Source organism: Glycine max, chromosome 12 (genome assembly GCF_000004515.6).
Source record: "Glycine max cultivar Williams 82 chromosome 12, Glycine_max_v4.0, whole genome shotgun sequence".
In the NCBI taxonomy this organism is placed as follows: domain Eukaryota; kingdom Viridiplantae; phylum Streptophyta; class Magnoliopsida; order Fabales; family Fabaceae; genus Glycine; species Glycine max.
This window is the reverse complement of record NC_038248.2, coordinates 3842577-3860577: the sequence shown is the minus strand read 5'-3', so window position 1 is coordinate 3860577 and position 18001 is coordinate 3842577. Positions and strand designations below refer to the sequence as shown.

The 18001-nt window shown below is 28.0% G+C and overlaps 2 protein-coding genes across 3 annotated transcripts; both read right to left on the bottom strand.

Moving 5' to 3' along the window:
* Positions 1–2624: 2624 nt before the first annotated feature.
* On the bottom strand, positions 2625–8712 carry ICHG (isoflavone conjugate-specific beta-glucosidase). The gene is given in 13 exon segments (NM_001250572.1): positions 2625–2796; positions 2882–2990; positions 3200–3302; positions 3396–3427; positions 3683–3897; positions 4994–5112; positions 5545–5791; positions 6003–6090; positions 6209–6286; positions 6401–6476; positions 6847–6905; positions 7916–7985; positions 8536–8712. Coding segments are annotated over 13 exon segments (1545 nt in total).
* A 7655-nt stretch (positions 8713–16367) lies between these two features.
* LOC100797825 (uncharacterized) lies at positions 16368–18001 on the bottom strand. Of its 2 annotated transcripts, XM_014764516.3 has the most exons (3): positions 17846–18001; positions 17697–17767; positions 16368–17193 (listed from the first exon to the last, which is right to left on the bottom strand). In XM_014764516.3, the coding sequence occupies exon 3, from the start codon at positions 17043–17045 to the stop codon at positions 16614–16616; it is 432 nt and encodes a 143-aa protein (XP_014620002.1). In that variant the 5' UTR covers positions 17046–17193; positions 17697–17767; positions 17846–18001; the 3' UTR covers positions 16368–16613. The 2 variants fall into 2 exon arrangements, with proteins under 2 accessions (XP_014620002.1, XP_040863340.1); XM_041007406.1 differs by having other exon boundaries at positions 16368–17767.

The window sequence follows — 18001 nt, the reverse complement described above, 5'->3', positions numbered from 1 at the left end:
AATATCATGAAATATACAACAAACGTCAACATGATATCAAATTATTATCTAAACTTTTTTGTGTGCCTGAAGTGATACGGTAACTAGGGTCGCTATGTGCACTCCCCTATAGATATATTAATTTTATATGTAACCTTAAAAAAATAAACATTTTGAGCTTGGCCCATAAAAATTGTTTTTTTTACTCCCTTGACAAGATCTTGGATGTTGCTTCCTGCACTCTCATTATTGCTTCCCGTTGTGGTCCATTGCATTTCAAAAAATGTCATTTCGAATTGAACTTTTCATAATGTAAACACAACATGAAACAATAGTGACAATGGAGGAAGTTTTAGGCTTTTAGCCCAAGATCTTAAATATGAACAATGTTTAAGAACATTTTCCTTTAAAGGCATTAAATGTAAGCATATTGTTAGAGTACAAGTGTGAGGTGAAGTTTCATATTGAATAAAAATGATAGGGTTAAATATCATATAAGTGAGGAGAAGACCCATAAATATGAGTTTTAAGATTTTAGGTTAAAGTATAATGTCAAAATTCACTTATATAGTTGCTTATGACTCTTTGGTGTAAATTTTTTTAGTGTTAACCCCTCTCGGATTTCTTAACAATTGATAACAAATTCGATGATTCAACTTAGTGATAACCTTGAATGAGTATAATAGAGTTGAGAATGAATCCATGAACATGAAAATCTCTTGTATCGAAAGTCTTCGTAATGAGTGAGTCAATGCATTAAGCTCAGGCATCATCTTCTGTGGTCGAGGCTTGACAGAGAGCACAGTGGTGCAAGGTGTGATGATTCAAAGTACTAGAGTATATTGGTTGCAATGTAAGCAAGGCTGAGGCAGCCACAATTAAGCTTTAAGGGCCACTAATGGATACTCGTGGATTGGAAATGACTTTTGATAGAGGTGGAGGCTATCATGTGGAAGAAACTCCCACTTGAGGGTGAATTGGTGGAATACAAGTGTAAGGTGAAATCACACATTGGATAAAAATGGGTAGAATGTTGGAATAAAATGTGAGGTAAAATCTTACATGAGTATGAATGAAAAGATTGAACACCATCTAAGGAAGGATAAAACACATAAACATGAGCCTTAAGGTGTGACATCAAAGTTTACTTATGTGGTTGCTCGGTGAAACATTGGAGTAATTTCCCTCGGTGTTTATCCCCCTAAGATACAATACAATAATATTAGACCAACAATAATAAGCTCTAATGGTCACCATTAGATACTCGTGGATTAAAAATGACTTTTTGTTCAAAGAAAACACTATCATGTAACTCATACTTGATGGAGAAATTCTTAAAATATAAATATTAGATAAAATCTCACACTATGTAAAAATGAAAAAAAGTTAAACACCTTATAAGTAAAGATAAAACTCATAAATCTATGTTTTAAAATTTTTAATTAAAATATGATATCAAAATTTATTTATATAATTACTTCATAGTCTAACTCTTCGATACCCAACACATACCTTTCAAACAAAAAGTTTATATTCTTGTCAAATGAACCTGCCCATTATATATACATGACGTGTGAAAACTTAGAGGCGCGCAGTCGAACATACTGTGCAGTGTGCAAGATTTGAATCAAAACATTAAAAGTTGAAGTTGGAGGCTTGGAACTAGAGCATTATCTACAACTTTTTTATGGAGTACGAGTGCAAAACTTCTACCTTGTTTTTCTTGTTAAACATTCTTTTGAAGCTTTACGGATGATTTTAATTGTAATATTATATTTGCAAATTAAATTAAACGCACTAAAAAATGTCGTCATTTATTAATAGAAAACATATTTTTGGTTCGTCTTATTTTTAAAAAATAATCACTTGTTTTTGTTTTAGAAAATTTAGAAGAAAATATATAGAAAATTGGTAGTTCGAAGCATGTAATAACACTATTCTCAAGAATTTATCTGTCCTTCAATGTCAATTTTTAAATTGTTAAAATCTATTAATATACAATAGGCCCTCCAAAAATGAACTCATGTAACAAAAAAGCAAAATATTGAATCATGCTAACCCAAACTCAGAACGGAGAAAAAGAAAATAGAAGGAACGGCTGCCCCGGCCAAATCCTCAATTGTACAATTGGAATTTATTTTATTTTTTTGCAATGGCATAGCAATAATAAATCATAACGGTTTAATACTTTAATAATTCCCGTCTTGCTTTGTGCTTAGTGGTTTTAACTTTAATATAATTATTATGCCTTTCATTTGTGTCTTCTACTTGGCTAGATTTTGGCAGAGTTATATTATTTCTACTGATCACAATTTATTTCTACCGTGACCAGTTGACCAATTACGATTGAATATATACATCATTGTTTATTTTGAATCATCACGCGAAGATTATAATTGTTGAAACTGAAACTGAATCTTAATTCTGAGATAACATTCAAAATCAAACCGATACATGAAGGATCAGCTATAACATATTAATTTATAGCTGTGCTGGTGCAGGACACTTAGTAGTGTGCCATGAAATTATTCTAACAGAAAACAACAACCTAATGACTTATACGTGGAATTAGCTACAACTACAAACATTGAGCTTAACCTAACCGTTTTTAGGTGCTGCATAGCTTTCAAACGGTGGGTCTAACACTAGTTTCTTTTCAGAAAGTTCTTGTACCATTGAGCAGAAAGCTTAGGGTACCTTTTTAAGCCATCTTTGTAATCTACAAAGTTTAATCCAAACCGAACAGTGAACCCTGCAAACCATTCATTACAGTCCAAAAATGACCATGCAAAAAATCCCTTAACGTTTGCGCCAGCCCTACATATATTTTTGTTATAAGTCAATATTTTTTATAAAAAAGAGTCATGAATTTTATATAGATATATATAAAAAGATCACTTACTTAATTGCTGATCGAAGATAAAAGAAATGACGATAATAATAATCAATTCGATAAATATCCATGAGAGCTTCTTCCACGGAAAGGGTTGGATCATTGAATTCGTTCATACCTGCAAGTTAAATAAAGTATACAAATGTAATACAAAATATCATACATAGTCTTTTAAAAAGATTAGAAAAAGAGAAATTAAATATAACCATGCATTTATATAATATATAATCAATTGTTCAATATATATTCTCATATATTTTATCTAGATTTAAATCTCAATATAAGATCCAAGGGGGGCGGGGGAACATAATGAATTAGCGTATTTACCATTTTCGGTGATGTAAATCAAAGGGTTATTGTATTTTTCCTTGGTATATAACAGAAGATCTAGAAGTCCCCTTGGATAAAAGTATATCCAAACTGAAGCGGCCTGCATTATAATTAAATAGAAACTTCATATAATATTTTATCAAAGGAATTCAACTTGAAATACAACTACAGTTTTAGGTGGCTACAAATGTACCCTTAGACCTAGGGGTCTTCCATTGCGTTCAACTGCAATTGCAAAAAAAAATGCTGATGTTACTTTTCAATAAGAGAAACAAGAAAAAGTACAAATAAAGGGTGCAATGCAAGGTATTTGTATATGATTGATTTTTAGGTAAAAAAATACTTTTGAGACAAAAATAATTTTATTAAAAGATGAAGATTTTTTACTTTTACTTTCATTTTATTTTTATCTGTTCAAATTGTATCTTTGAAATCGAACAAAAGAGATGATAGATAGATGGATGCATATGGTGTCCTTACATGAAGTGTTGGTGCGAGAATCTGTTAGAAAATTGGGTTTGTCGTTGCTTGGAGGGACACCATTAATATAACCAGAGGAGTAATAGTTTAAGCCAATAAAATCAAATGATCCATTCACTAGCTTGGCTTGCCATTTGGTGAACTTAGGCAATCTACTTCCCACCAGGGCTCGCATGTTTTTAGGATACTCTCCTTTTGTTAATGGTTCCATATACCTGCAATCAATCAAACAAATTAACAACAATCAACTAAGGATTTTTTTTTTATCACTTTTCACTTTAGTTAACGTGCTGTTAATAGCGTACGTTTCTCATAAGTCACAACAAGCCTCAAAATCTAAAAGTATAGGGGACCATGCTAGTTGTGATCATATTTCATAGTTCTATTTTTGGTGGTCCATCCTTCATTGTCTACTCTAACATCCTTTTCACTTGTTTTATGATTTGTTTTCCTAACTTACCCTTCTATCTTTATGCTTAAATAACTCATGTTTGTAATCTCTTGTTCATTTGACAAAATCATCTCACAAGTTCTCCAAAAAGATCTGTTTTTCTCTCACAAGATTTCTTGAAAAATCACGTAATTAAAGACTTTAGTTCAAAAAGCTCCCTAGCTAACATCTGAAAATACTTTCTTAACCTCCCTACATGTTCTATCTTTTCCTTAACCAATTGAACTGCATCTTCAATTTTATCACGTTTTTCATTATTCCTGACAAGCTTATCCTCTGTTATTTGCTTCCTTAGGTTCTCAATTTCCTACTTATTCGATTTTGTCTTTCTTATAGTAACTCTTTAACTTGTGCTAGCCTGAGAAGATGTACTATTCCCATTTAGTATAGCTTAAACAAATTTTAATTCAACACGTAATTAATAGTAATGACAATAACTACTATTTTTTTTAATTAGTGAGTCCATCTATCCTGTTACTTTGAGGATATATATAAAAAAAAAAAGTGATCAAATTACACTTGGATAACTTTGATTAAAATTTACCGTCGGATTAAAAGCTCATTTCATGTAGATTATATTTGTAAAATTTTATATTAATAAAAAATTATTTATTACCTCATTTATATAGAATTAAAATCAGTCTAATATAAAATATTTTAAAATATACTAAAATATAAATTATTTAATTTTTTTTATTATTTAATTTTGATAAAATTTTTAAAAAAATCTTAATAATATATTGATATAATTTAGTAATTAGATTAATAAAAATTATGTTGTATATTCAATTATAAAAATAATATAATAATTATGAAAGTGATAGTGATATAATTTAATTTTATATATAAGTAACACTTACCATCCATATTGAAAGTCAATTGCCCTTCTCGCAGCCTTTATGTCTGATGTGCTATTCTCTGCAAGCGGTATGAACCAGTTACTTACCAACGTTATACCTATCTTGCCTTTCTGATGTGCCTGCACACATGTACTCAATTTAAATCATCATTATTTAATACTGTCATTACAAAAAAAATTATATACTGAGATGTTAAGAAATATATGAAGATATATTTAATTAGCGAGTAAGAAATATCTTTTACTTTTATCTATCCATAATTTTTCAAACACTAACTTGATAATCACAATTTAAAAACAAAAATTAAGTACGAAAATCAGAAAAACCTTTAGTATAACAAATAAAAGAGACTGATTATAGTTTGATAAAAAAAAATTAAATACTCAACAATTTTTTTCTCTCTATTTCTTTTTTTTCTATCATACTACATGATAAATCAGATTAATTACCTATCTCTCATTTCTTTCTTCTTCTCTTTAAGTTGTAGACAACTCAAAGTTGTGTGAGAAACATTTTTGAATAAAAGATAGTTATGTTAAAAAGTAACAAACCTGATACTTAGTCTTGTACACATGAACAGCAGCTGCATGAGCAAGAATTTGATTGTGTGTAACTATGTAAGGTTCAGTGCCAGCATCACCACCGAGGCATTGTGGACCGGTACATCTTCCTGGTGCCGTCGCTCCGGTTGCATAGCCACCCTGGCTGAACAACCATGGTTCATTCAAAGTAGTCCAAAACTTCACCCTATCTCCAAATTCCTTAAAGCAAAGATCCGCATAGTCTTGAAAATCATCTCTAAAAAAATAATATGGACAAAGCTCAACAACTTGTAATCATATCAACACATTAAATTTATTGAGGAATGATAAAGTTAACTTAATGATTGGAAATGAGAGAGGGAAAGATTACGAATTTCGAACATTTTTAGTAAAAACTAACAATCTAACATCTACTGATGATGAGAAAAACATTAAATTTGCTGGATAGTTATGAAATGGAGACTCACACTATATGGGAGCTTAAGAAACCACCATACTCATCTTCCAAAGCTTGGGGAAGATCCCAATGAAAAAGAGTCACATATGGCAGTACACCTGTAATTGTCTCAATGACAAACAATATTTGATTAATTTTTGTTGACAACACTTAATAATTAAAATGCTAAAATTTAAATGTAATTAAAAAACAGAGTTTTGAATAGTGAGTTGTGACCATTAGCCAATAGCTCATTGATGAGGTTGTTGTAATAATTGATTCCTTCTTGATTTACACCACCACTGAGCTTTCCTTCTGTTGATATAGAATTAATAAATAAATAAAAATATAAGTGAAATAATTAACGCAAAAACGTCCAACCTGGTAAAATTGAGTCAAGAATAATAGTCTTTAATTGATTAAACTTACTGGGTAGTATTCTAGGCCAAGAGATTGAGAATCTGTATGAATCCAAATTCATATCCTTCATGATCTTAACATCTTCCTGTCATATATATGGATGGCAGTATATTATATATTATAGTAGTGGGCAATGAAAATAAAACTCAATTCCTCATTCATATTACCTAAATCTCACGCACTAAGTCATTGGTTTAAACATCAATATATATGAAACAGAGATGGTAAACAATGAACATAAATGAGAAGAAAATCAAATGTATTTTTATATACTTTTTTTAAATATATATATATATATATATATATATATATATATATATATATATATATATTACATTAATTTTGATATGCATTAATGAGTTACCAAATAATTAATTTTAGATTAATTTAAAAGTTTATAATATTATTTATATGAAAAGAATAATGTGAGTAAATTTGTTTGTATATATCCATACCTTGTAGCGGTGATATTGGTCAACGGCGACATCTCCATTGGCTCCATCTCTTATCTTTTCTGCACGTGGAATCAATATGCATGAAGGTAAATTATGCATCAGATAATTTAATATCAGCATGAAAAGAAACCTCAACTAAGCTCTCTTGAACTTCAAATCAATAGCTTATAAAGTATGCTTGAAAGCTTTGATTTCGTCTATCAATGAGAATATCAATTTTAATTTATTAGAAAACTCTTTTTTATGGCTATTATTTTCTTACTTAACTATCAATTTATATACTTATATATTTAAAAAACACTTTTTAGAAATTTCATGGTCGTAATTGAATTGATTTAATATTCTGATAATACATAATTACATAATCGTATACTCACAAATATCAAGAGAACTTACGAGCTACGTATTCATTTGTTTTACTATAGCAAGATAATTAAGATAACTTGGTTTTTTATTATTATTATTATTATTATTATTATTATTTAATTTCTATTGTTAATAATTATAGAAAAATATAAAAACTAAATATTTATTTACTCTTTTATTTAGTGTTACGTTTTTTTTTTTTTAACAAATGAAATGTATTAAAATGCGGGTACCGCAACTCATATACATAGTATTATTTTCCAAAGCAAAAAGCAAAGCTTCCATCCCCTCTCCCACCTGTATAGGCATATACTAATTATATTTATGTCTTCAGCACAACAACAAAAGAAACTAATAAAATGTTATATCATTAGTTAAATAATGATATAATAAATTAATAGAATGATACATTATTATTTAACGGATCTTGACTGACAATAAATATTAAAATTAAATATAAAAGTATTTTAAATAATAAATAATAAAATTTAGGTAGTAAAATTAATGAATTATGTTATATATATGTATGAAAACATATTTAAATTTTTTATTTAATTGAGAGAATGAGTTTTTAATAATCTAACAAGAAGGGGTTACTTTTTAATTAGTTTATTAAATTAAAAGAAAAGGTAAAGTATGATCTACTTCGTATCTCTTCCTTTGCTTGTCTGTGTTTATCATTTATAGAGAGAGAGAGAGATACCTGGATGGTTATGTGTGAAGGTATCCCATATGCTTGGTCCTCTTCCACCTTCCTTTGCTGCTCCTTCGAACTATATACATTTACGTACGTACACAACAAAATTTTGTAATAAAGTAAGTAGCTATATAGACCGGTGCAGAAAGTTAGTTAAAAAGAAAAATTTAAACGTATTCACTCCTTATTTTAGGTGGAGGAAAGATAGAAATATAATGGAAAAAGAAATTGTATGGAAACGGAAAGATATAAGAGGAAATAAGTATATAAATATTATAATAACCCTTTCAAGACTCATAAAACTTGGTGTTTATTAGCAAAGGATGAGTTATTAATTTATTATTATTATTATTATACACCCAGCTTTTTATCTCTTTTTTATCCGAAGATATAATATTAGTCCAATAGTTAAAAAATAAAAAAGAATAAAAAGAAGAAAGAAAGATATAATATTAGTCCAATAGTTAAAAAATAAAAAAAATAAAAAAAGAAAGAAAGAGAGGAGAAATCACAGGTTCAAATTCTCCAATTATATTTCTAATAAAAACTAACAAACAAACATTTACAAATAATAAAAAAATCTTATTTTTTTTCTCAATTTTCTTCTTTTATATATATATATATACCTGGTAGGCTGAGGATCCAGCCCCAAAGATGAAGCCAGCAGGGAAAGAGTTGCGAGTCAAAGAAGCAGCGTCATGAACAGGCGAAAATAATGGAACTGAATCTGTCAAAGAAACTCTGAATGAGCAAAGTAGAGCAAAAGCTACCACTCCAACTACCAAGTAGCCGTTCGAGTCCATTTTCTGTGTCAACACTATGTGCCATCACACTCATTTTATACTCCAAAACTATCCCATGCATGTGCTTAATTACTTTAAATATTTGTTGTCTCTATATATCTATATACTCAGGACTCAAACCTTACACCAATCACGTACCATCATGTTGATGTTTAGCTTAAGTTTGAACACGTCCACAGTTCTTTGTGCTTCTTAGGCTAATATGCCCCACCACATCCCAATTGGAACCCACTTGATGGAATGGAACATATATAACATGTCAGAAATTTCTTTTGCACCCAGATTATTTTTTTACTTTTTCTAAAATTATCCCTACTAATAAATGGATTCATAATTCACAAGAAACTCACGGATTCCAAATTCATAAGGCTCACGGATTCGTAATTATGTACGGATAAAATATATATAATTCAACACTATGTGACATCACACTCATTTTATATATACACCAAAACTATCCCATGCATGTGCTTAGTTTGATTAAAATAATGTACAAGTTATGTACGGATAACATATATATAATTACAAGTTACCGTATAATAAATTCATTAGTTTTTCTAATATTTATTTTAAAAGTGATATTAATATTTGGTAACTGCACGAAGGAATAGGAAATCCACCTGTTATAATAGATTACAAATAATAAAAAGTTAGATAGTTGACACAACTTACGGTAGATTGTCATATATATCATTTCATATTCGCACTCTAGCTCCAGTATTTTCCTGATGTAAATTTATTTTATTCTTATCATTATATAATCATTAAACTCTTAAAATAAACCTAAACTTTCATTATTCATTTAGAAATTTTTTTAATTTCCATACATTGTTAACCTAAAAATGTTAAACCTGTCAAATATGAATTCTAATTAAAAATTAACGATCTTATAAACAATCTTATCGTATATTACGAATTTTCATTACGTGATGGATATCGATCTCTTGCACTGCACCCCATGCAGTTTGAATACAATGGTTTCCTTTAATAACACTCAAATGTTTATATTTTTTTTTATAAAACAATGTTAATATATATTTTAAGGCTCAAGATCCGCGTAGTTTAAAAAATAAAAAATTGAAAAACTGCAGAGAATCTAAATCCTTACGTGACAGTGTAAAATTTTAGTGTATTTAAATTAAATTATTAACAAAATATTGAATTAAAAATAACCACGTTTATTTCATAATATATTTAAAGTAATATTTTAAAATATAAAAATAATAGTTTAGGGAGAAAGTTGTCAATCAAAAAATAATATAATAGGGGGAGATCCATAAAAGCCGCCTATGAAGTGCACGTGTGAAATTTTAAATTTAGTCTCATATAAAGGTCTATCTTTCAGATCTTTCAGATCTTTTAGATCCATCAGATTATTAATGTCAAACATAAAGTCCCAATTAATTGAATATTAATCAAGATAAATAATAATGAAAATAATTTTTTTTACCGAAATAATGAAATTAAATAATGTAAACATAGTTAGGTCATGACTCGACTCATTGCAGGCAATTCCTAATGCCACGTGAATATCCAATTGAGTTAAATTAGAATAACATTAAATCGGACGCAATGTTTTAAAAATCAACCTATAATTTTTTATTAATTTTGCTGAATATCAACATATAATTTTTAACAATAAACATATGCTTCTGTAAAAACAAAAAAAAAAACACCAATAAACATATGCAATATGCATATTAATAATATTCCTAGCTAGAAACACTGGTATATATATATATATATAAAAAAATTGTTTCGTTTTTTCTCTCTTTTTAAGTACCATTAATCAACACCAACTGTTAATACTTTATAACAAAATAACGTTATTTATCCAGTGTTTCTTCATCCGAGAAAAAAACGCTACTCCATATATAACAAAATAATTTTTATAATTATTCATTTTTACACAAGAGATATAAGAATAGAAAGAAAAAGAAAGTGTTAAAAAATAAACAATATAATGGATAAATAAATGTGTGAACTAGTAATATATTAAAAAGATTCTTTGTATAAATAATATACTACTGTTATAATTTATAATGAATAAAATTATAAGTATATTATATAAATGAGCACTTAATAAACATTTTTTTAATATATTGCAACTCTCCCGGAAAAAACACGTTCCTATACGTAGGATTTGTAATTGAATGTCACCAATTGACAAAAAATAACAGGGTGGAGCAAGGCAGGCATGCATGCTTGCACAGATGCACTAAATAAAAGAGATTATTTACATGCCAATGGGCACATAAGTTAAATGTGATATGTTGTTAATCATTAATTAATTTACCTGAGAATATTATAAAGTTGCAAAAAGTTGACCAAAGTTTTGTAGAGCTAATTATTGGCCGTCCTTAATCATTAATTTAACCTCCGTATAAAAAAACATTATTTAACCTGAGAATATGGATATTCCATTCTAATTGCTTTAATTTTTATAAATTAATCACATCAAATTTACTTTAAATTAGACCATATTATTGTTATTATTATTATTATTATTATTATTATTATTATTATTATTATTATTATTATTATTATTATTATTATTATTATGTTAACATTAATTATGAGGGTTGATTTAAATAATTAAGAAGGAAAATTATTATGTACAAAATTAATTAATAGGGATTTAAAATTATGCAAATACCATCATTATTTTTATGGTGAATAATTCAACATATAAATTGCTCTGGTAAATAAATAAAATACATGCACACACATGAGATGTCTCTAGTAATTAAACAACTCTTTTTATGCAAAAATGGAGAAATGAATATGATAATTAAATATTATCATGTATTAAGAGTGCGATAAGTATAACAATCATATAAATAATAAAGTATGAGAATAACATCATATCTATTCTATATAGATTGTAGTTTAGCAACGATGCAATTTATTAATTAACCTTGTTGTTTAAAAATTAAGAATAGATTAAGAAATTTTAGGTTTAATTTAATGGAAAGAAATAAGAATGCAATATAAAGTATTAGAAAGTAGTTCAATTAACACTACTAGAAGATGCATGATCTACATCGGTCACAATCAATATTCACCTTTATCTCCCCTTCTTTGTTATCTTCTTCTTCTTGTTCTGTGGAGGGTCTGAACCTCGAAATCCAGAAGCTATCAAGCTGTATCATACCTCAAAGTGTACATGCAACTCCAATTAAAAAAACTATTTTCACTTTCAAACACAATCCTTCCCATAGCACCCAATAAATTAAGGACAAGCTGGGTTAATTGTAATGTTGTTATATTTTCATGTTGCTTATGCAGAACTCAGTCCAACAGACCCTAGAGTTCGACCTCAACTGTAAATACCAAGCCCGGACAAACCCTAGAACTGGTAAATGACGAAAACTAACAAGTAATTAACTTACCTCACAAAAGTTGGACAAAACCTAGCCCGGACAAGTTACCGGCACCGACGAAATGCAGAAGCAGACCAGGGAGGGCACCACAGAGGTTTGCTACGAAGGAGATTGCTAGCTAGGGCGTGCTCACAACAGATAGGAAGGGCAAAGAGATAAAAGGTAATGGCGCAGTTTCTAAAATTTTATTTTAATTTGTAAAACTGCAACAAGGACGGTGATTTCTTAAAAAACGTTGTTGTATTCTGTCAAATACAAAGACGTTTTTCACTACTCAAACGTAGTCATTTGAATTGCTCAAATACGACATCGGGCAGCACCAAAAACGTTGTCGTTAAAGTCAGGGTATTTACAAAAATGCCACCGGTATATATTCAACAACGTTGGCATAGCACCGATGTTATTCTGATGTCGTGGAAATGCTTTTTTATAGTAGTGTAATAGAAACAATTAAGTGTCAGAATTTCCTTGATTCTTCTCCAAGGTAATCTTTTTCCCTTCTAATAAAACCCTTCTTATTATGTGATATATTAACATCAAATTTATCCAATTTCGCTTAACCCTAATTTAATTCTCTTTGGTGGTAAACACTTATTTCTAATTATGAACCTTAATTCATTATGAATGATAAAACATACACACACGCAAGTCCTATAATTTTATTTTTTTTTAAGAACACTTGGCATTCAAGTGTGTACATACATAATTACATAAACATAAATATATATTGAAAAGAAACATTATTTTAAAAAAATAGATTTAGATTTTAATATTACAAAAAAATCACCCGGATATTGATATTTTAAAATACGTACAATTAGAATGTGAAAATTTATATCAATAATAAAGGAATTTTAATTAGTCTAGAATATCCTAAATCATATAAGTTAAAATGATAAATTGTTAATTTGACGGTTTTTTATTAAATACTTTTTAATGTTATTTTGAAAGGAAAAAAAAAAAAAAGCCTTCCTGAGCTGCCTCACTTTCTGGACTCTGGTTAAAGATTATTAGTGTTTAGTTTTCTTAGTGGACGACTATTCCGGTTTCCTTGTTGGGCTTATGGTATGGTTTATTGTGAGTAGGCCTGGGCTTTAGTTAGATTTTACTAAATATACCTACCTTTCACTTATTTTATAATTATTTTTACAAATATATATATATATATATATATATATATATATATACTTTAATCTTTTTCCAGAAATCAGTGCACCCCCCCTTCTTTGTCCCTTCTCATCGGTTACGTTTCCTTTGTGGGTTACCATTCCTAAACCCTACCTTATGATCTCGTTATTATTTTTGCCACTTTCTAAACTTTTTCTTTTATTTTCCTTACCTTTTACTAACATTTAATAGCTTTCTTAGTTTTTTTTGTGGGTAAAATCTCAAGTCGATATCCAATCCTCGGAAGCAATCACCACTGCTCAAATAATATTACATATAGATTTAGTGATTTCTTGAACCTTTTCTCTGAACTGTGTGTGCTTTTTATGCTGCACTCTCAAATTCTTTTTTAACTCTCTTGTGTGGAGAAAAAGGAATTTTCAATATTTATTTTTGTTTCATTTTTACAACTGAAAAAAGAATTTGCCATGAAAATTCTGCCTCTACCACATATGAGTTTAGAGCGGAAGGGGTACTGGTGGTGGCGGCCGTGATCAACAACTAAGGACCCCACGCCAGGACATAGAATCGAGAACCCAACAAAGACGAAGAAGGCAGAACAAGAGAGAAGAGGGTGGTTGAGATGAAATGCGATGCGCAAAGGTGTACTAATTTCTAGAGAAAAAAGAAAGGGCACATTTGGAAAATAATTATAAAACAAGTAAAAGGGGGTATACAAGTAAAAATTAGCAAAAGCCGCTTTAGTTTTCCTTTAACTGACCCCGGAATTAACAACATATCATATCCTGATCATTCTTAAACAAAAAATTGTTTTTGTTTTAATATGATTTTCATACTAATAATATATTTTTATTTTCAGTTTAATATTTTTTAAAATTTTATTTTTGACATTTATGATTAATTTTGAGTTAAATAATCACATGACAAACTAAGAAAATGTCACATCATGAATAATATAACAAACAAACTAATAAAATATCACCACTTAACAAACTTAATTTAACTACAATAAAAATTTGAAAATGTCAAATAGTATTATATATATATATATATATATATATATATATATATATATATATTAGGTAGTTAATTGGAAAAAAATATATTATAAATATAAAAAATGTATTTAAGTTTTTTTTCCAACATATTCTCAAACATTAATAATAGAATAAAAATCCAGTCAAAAAATAATAGCATAAAAAGTAAAGAGAAATAAAATAAGGGAACATAAAGATAAAAGTAATGAATGAAAAAAAGATAGAAGTAGAAAGGAGTCAAAGGACTAAGAGGGTCAAGCTAAAAATATATTTAAAAAGAAATTTATGATTTCTCATTGTTTATTTTTTTTAACCTAGTTTTAGGTGTTTAATTTCTATTTTCTTTAATATATAAGAAGGATTATATATTGATAATGTAAAAAAATTTACATAATTATTCAATTACAAAATCTATCATATATTTAATTATAATTTATCATATATAATTAATTTATTTATTTTTATGATAATTACTTAAAAAGTAATATTAATAATAATTTGTAATTAGATGATGATATAAAAATATTTTATATTATGAAGGTATGATCATTAAGCTTTTAACAGTATATTATGAGAAAAAATATGTGGTTAATTTTTATTTTCCTCTAGTTTTACAAGTATTTTGGACACTTTAAAATCTCTCGCTATTACAAAATTTTCCGACAAACCTGAGAAATAATCTGTTCGAAAGAAAGAAATAAATAAATGAACCTTTACCCACAACGACACAACGACGAGGATAAAAGGTTAGAACATACACAAATCAATAACATAAATAGAAGCTCTCCATTACAAGCTCTTCAATACTTTTTTCGGCTTATTATTTTTTTAATTATTTGGTTTTTTTTTGTCCTTATTATTATTTTTTATATTTAACATACTATTTTTTAATTTAAGATTGTACAATTTGAGAACTATTTAAATATTTATTTTTTATACTATTGGATTGAATATTATTGTATATTTAATAATTTTTTTCTTTTTTATATTTTATTATTTCTTAAGCCACTATTTCTATTTTTTCTCATTGTATTTTTAATTTAGTTAATTTTTTTTCCAAACTGTTTTTTAATTTATCAAAATGTCCCTGCAGTTTTCTTATAAAAAAATAAAGTACTTTTTTTAGTTTGTTTATATAAAAACATCAAGGTGATTTTTTAATGGAAACTTTTATAATTATTAAAATATAAATTTATTATTTTAATAATTAAATAATTTAAATTATAGTAATAATGAATTACTAAAGTCAAAACTATAAATTTAACTAAAATCATAATTTAATTCTTATGTTTTTCAAGATCATTTATTATTTTTATGCATTGTTTGAATAAATTCATAATTAATACTAATGTATTATTTATTTAAAAATATATAAGTTAATTAAAAATTTTAAAATATGTGATGAATTTCTCGCATATTTCTTAGAGCCCAAAGGGGATAAAGTTGAATTTAAGTTCTTTTATATTTGTCTCTCCTAAATCAAACATTGAACTCCTCCCTTTTACAGGAATGTGGACAAGGAAAGCACAACTTGTTCAAACTTTAGCAAAGACAAAGATATTCAGGATCAAATTCGTCCCTAACTCGTTTTCATTACCATGTCCATGTATAACGGTTGAATTATCATCATTGGTCACTGAAACTTTTAGTTATTAAATGTTTTTTTTATTCTAAAATACAACTTTTTTCAAACCTCATTTTTGTTCTTTCATTTTAAAATAGTTATTTAGTTCTCTAGTTTTTAAGAGTTTGTAATATAGGTCTAATCCTTAATTTTGCTTTCATTATTTCTTTTTTTCTCTCTTACATTTTAATTAATTAAATAATTTTTTATGATATATTAGTTAAATATGTTGGATTAGAGTTCAATTTGTTTAAAATAAAAAATAAGACATATGCAAAATTAAAAATTGAACTAGAATTTTGATTTTCAAAAAATATATTTTTATTTAAAAATAAAAGATCAAAATTGCAGCAATAAATAGAAAAAATAAAATTATATTTTAGTTTTTTTTATAATATAAGAACTCCCATGTTCTCTTATTTCTCTATTGTTTAACCCTAAACCAAAATAAAACAACTAACACCTAAAAAAGTCATTTAAACATGACCATAATATAAACATTAAAATGATTTGAACCGAAAAATGACATGTCATAATAAACCTACAACCATAATAATAAATTTCCCGATTCATTCTTGAAATAAAAATAGAAAATAATGACAAGGAATCCCCAAAAGAAGCCCTCAGACCAGCAGAGGCAAAAAAAAAAAAAACTAAATAAAATGAAAGAAATGAATTGCCATAGATGATGACATAGCTGGCAAGATGAGAATTGAGAATAATGCTATCTCAAGCATAGTCTTGCTTACACTGCACACCGGCTTCTGCAGCTCGACGAGGTTTGCTTTTACGCCTGCTTCCATTATGCCGAAAACCATTACACTTTGTCAACTCATCAGTATTTGATCCGTTTACAACAACATTAATTTTCTCATCAATTGGTTCTATTTTCTCCTGTAAATTTCGTTTTCTTTTTCTCCCATGTTTTGTAGTATTCAAATTTTTCATCTCTTTGCTAGACACTACATTCTTAACGTTGTCACCACCACAGGCATCCTCTTCTAATATTTCCTCAATTTCTTCTTCATCAAAGTCATCCTTAAACAGTTTTTGTGGCCTCCCTCTTCTTTTTTGCTTAGGAACCTTTTCATCTTCACCACTTATTGGATCCTCCTCATTGCTAATAGTTAACTTTTTACCCTTTCCTCTTCCTCTACCCATAATCTCAAAATCCGAGAAAATATTTTTGTTTTATCGATCAATATGAAGTGAAGGTTAAGATTTATAATAATTCATCCATCCTGGTCAAGTCAATTAAACTAGACCTCCTAAACAATCCGAGAAAATATGATCATACAAACTAGTATGTCTGCAAAATAAAAAAAATAAATAAAAATCAAAACTGATTCATTGTTCTTTTGAATTTTTAGTTCTGCAAAGTTTTCATGACTAGTTCAAGACACAAATAAAAATACTTCCGATTTCAGGCTTCTATTTTGATTCTTCAGTTATAGAAAATAAAATAGAAGCTTAGATCAGTATTCAGAATAAGTTGAAGACAAATTTCAGAGGTTGAGAATTGAGATTGCTATCCTCGAAAAAAACTAAATTAGCACACATATGAGTTTGATTATTCGGCAATCTGCATAGTGAATCGTTTAAGAAAGCTTGAACTAGCTAAGCTTCAAATTGAATCTAAACACACAGTTTCTTCAAAACAAATCTAAAACATGATAATAATAGAAATCAATGAAGTCACAAGTGAAATTAAAAAGCTAACAATAGAAAAAATATATTGAATCGCAAATTCTTATACAGTTATACAAATCAAAGCTCATTGGAAAAGAAGAAAGAAAGAAGAGAAATACTGACCACAAGAATAATTAAGGATAACACTAAGCCACCTGACACAAAGCTCAACCGATGTGGAACTTGCAAAGGCCCTGAGAAGAAACAAAAGGTTATGCTTATTTTCCAAACAGAATGAAACTGAGAAAGGAACATGAAAGAATGAGAAACACCATTGAGTGGGATCGATGGTTCCACAGAAGCGTAATAGTGTGGCTGGCTTCTTACAGCAAGAGGCCAAACCAAACAGAGAGAGAAAGATATTGTTTGTCTATTGACTGGATCTCTATTCTCTACTCTATGTATTGATCACAACTCTTATCATTTCC